The sequence below is a fragment of the Aphanomyces astaci genome (genome assembly GCF_000520075.1).
Source record: "Aphanomyces astaci strain APO3 unplaced genomic scaffold supercont1.74, whole genome shotgun sequence".
NCBI lineage: Eukaryota > Oomycota > Saprolegniomycetes > Saprolegniales > Verrucalvaceae > Aphanomyces > Aphanomyces astaci.
Window position 1 is genome coordinate 246,341 of NW_009798337.1, and position 2,805 is coordinate 249,145.

The window sequence follows — 2,805 nt, forward strand, 5'->3', positions numbered from 1 at the left end:
GGTGATTCAATATTGATTGGAGAAGTTTATAGCGAATTCACAATACATTGCACTTTACAATTGTTGGTCTTGATGTGGTCAAAATTCGTAGCAGCAGAGTTGGACGTGGTGGTGGCCCGACTGGAAGCGGACGAATCGTACCAAACCCTCAAAGCCAAGGAAAGCGTGCTCGATCTACAAGTGCGCATGCTGGTGCAGCAACAGCAGTCGCTGGTGGCCTAGCAGCAAAAGCTGCGCGTCGCTGAAGAGCCAGCAAAAGCGAGATGCCAAAGCAAGGAAACAAATGGCCAACCTGCGCGAAAGATGTGCCAGGAGCTGGAGGCGCGGCGAGAGAAAGAAACCGACAAGTTCCGGGCACTGGAAACTATGGCGATTATCAAAAATGTGGACAACCACCCCCAGCCCATTCCAAAGCCCCACAAGAAATGGATCTCCCACTCCATCATTGCACCAGCACACTGACGTGCCGATTCCGAAAATGAAAACCTACCCGAGGCTTCCTGGCTTGCAGGTAGGTAATACAATTACCGACATCTGGTATTGTCTTCAAGACTTTGATGCCGACACTAAACCCAAGGCTATCGCTCACAAGAAGAGTTTTCTAAGCAGCGAACGCAAGGCGGTTGCATGCTACGCGCAAGGTTTAATGCCGTTGGTCACTGGCGACAAACCAAAACGCGTTAGGGTCACAGGGCCACGAAATCACCAGCCGCATAACGAACGTACTAGGTAGGACCAACAAGTCCAAGGGGAAAATGCCACATCCGTCGAAAATCAAAGGTGTCATGTCGTCGTCCACCAACGAGCCCATTGCCACCCAATTCAACGATCTCGAAACTCCACCACCGGTTACAATTCCTCCCTATGGCACAGTACTCCGAGTACATTTCAACTAAAGACTACAAAAAAATGCCTTGTCTTTCGACAGCTATTCCACATTTGTATTGATATTTTTTAGGAAAATAGCCGTAATAACGATAGAACTGGTCAAAACCAACAGAAGTTACGGTTCAAAATTTCGATTGGTGAAAAATTGATCGAGTAATAGAATTTAAACCAACCAGCCTTTTTGTTTGGAAATATATGGAGAGATAAAAAACGTAAGTAATAATTATTTAACGTCAACATTACGTGGGTTTAACTGAAAGAACCGAGGCGTTTAAACTAAAACGTCTCCTCCTGAGGATGGCCGATCTGTATGTAGACTTTAGATGAAATGCACCATAAGTTACTACAGTGCATACCGGTACTGTATATATGTACTGCATATCTGGTATCTAGAAATATTCATACACAAATACCGGTATACAATACTCGATTAAACAGACAGGATGTTCTGTACGACAACTTGAGGTAGGTACCAACCCTTTCGATCCAAAGCAATGGTGGTGTGCCGACGGTGTCAAGACGAGACTATTTACTCAACAAGTCAGGGAAAATCGACGCGGACGGAGTGGCCTTTCCAACGCCCGCTGCCGTTCCGAGCGCTCAACCACATCACACGTCCAACAACAGCAATCCGCCAACTGACCCGTCGTGACAATACTCGAGCGACAGGCTGCAGTCCATATTGGCCAAGTACAAAATCGCTACGACTAGTTCCACCACCGCAGATGCCAAGCAGCCTCGGACCACCCAGTAATTGGTAGCAAAATACGCCCCCACATAACACAAAGCATTAACTATTTTTTCGATTCTTCGCAATGAGTGGCACGTGAGTATTCTCCAAGGTAAACTTGAGTGTACATTCTTCGTAGCCAAAACCTTGATTATTGGCAAAGACACAATCCGACACCAAACTCGACTTGAGCCATCCGACAGTAGCTAATGACTACAAGTCGCAGTCTATTATTGGCCCGACAAGCCTTCGTTTTACCCCCCACCCCACTTTCTCGGCTGGCGGCAACAGTACACTGCTTCCCGTATTTATTGAGTACCCAAACCAAGCGGCTCAAAGCTGACACACAACACGCATCCACATGCGCAAGTAGTTAGTAGTTTAGCTAGAATATACTTGGAGCGACGGCACAAGGCGGTTCTCGACGGGGAATGCCACGCCCCAATTGCCGCCTTCGGACTCGGTGTACGCGACTAGCACCTCCTTCCTAGGGTCGTTCGCGGTCGAGAACGTCTTGGCGCCGTCCAACCAGATGGGCAACTTGTCCTTGGTTTCGCCGTTCGAGTGCACCGTGAACCAGTACGTGGTGGCGGGGTCAAGGACAAAATTGGGCGGTGGGTACCATTGGAACTTGACCTGTTCATCGAAGGTTTGGATGGGGATGCGCTCGGGGGTGTCGGACTTGGTGCAGTGGGGCAAGCCTAGAAGGAAAAACTCGTGAATATGCATTGGTTTGAAAGGCGGAGCTATAGGGGATGACTGTATAAGTGGGAGGGATTGGTTACCGTTGGCGGAAGGGCACAATTCAGCTTGCAACCACAGCGACTCGTCGGTGGCAATGTTGAGCGTGTTGACGGTAAAGTTGACATATTCAAGGGTCACTGCAGCGTCGAAACATTCCAAATCTGACGCCGGGAAGGTGGGGAATTGAACCGCCACGCTTTTGCCTTTGGAGATGGGGGAGCCCTTGGCCCCGGCATCGATGGGCGCGAGGCTGTCAAACACCACCGCGAGTTTGTCTACCTCGACTTGGGACGCGGCGGCGGCGGCGTGGACGAGAGCAGCAAACAACTTCATGCCAATAAGTGAAAACGAGAAATGAAGAACGACATCGCCCTTGGGGTGTTTTATAAGACAAAGAAGAATTCAACGACCAAGCCATACGACCACCGTCTCTACACTTCCAT

The 2,805-nt window shown here is 49.2% G+C and overlaps 2 protein-coding genes across 2 annotated transcripts; one reads left to right on the top strand and one right to left on the bottom strand.

The window, feature by feature from the left end:
- Positions 1 to 72: 72 nt before the first annotated feature.
- Positions 73 to 462, top strand: H257_15745 (hypothetical protein; the record flags this gene model as incomplete). The annotated part of the gene is made up of 2 exons (XM_009843944.1): positions 73 to 192; positions 223 to 462. The coding sequence occupies 2 exons, from the start codon at positions 73 to 75 to the stop codon at positions 460 to 462; spliced, it is 360 nt and encodes a 119-aa protein (XP_009842246.1).
- Positions 463 to 1,958: 1,496 nt separating this feature from the next.
- Positions 1,959 to 2,805, bottom strand: H257_15746 (hypothetical protein). Its single transcript, XM_009843945.1, has 2 exons — positions 2,404 to 2,805; positions 1,959 to 2,319 (listed from the first exon to the last, which is right to left on the bottom strand). The coding sequence occupies exons 1-2, from the start codon at positions 2,693 to 2,695 to the stop codon at positions 2,000 to 2,002; spliced, it is 612 nt and encodes a 203-aa protein (XP_009842247.1). The 5' UTR covers positions 2,696 to 2,805; the 3' UTR covers positions 1,959 to 1,999.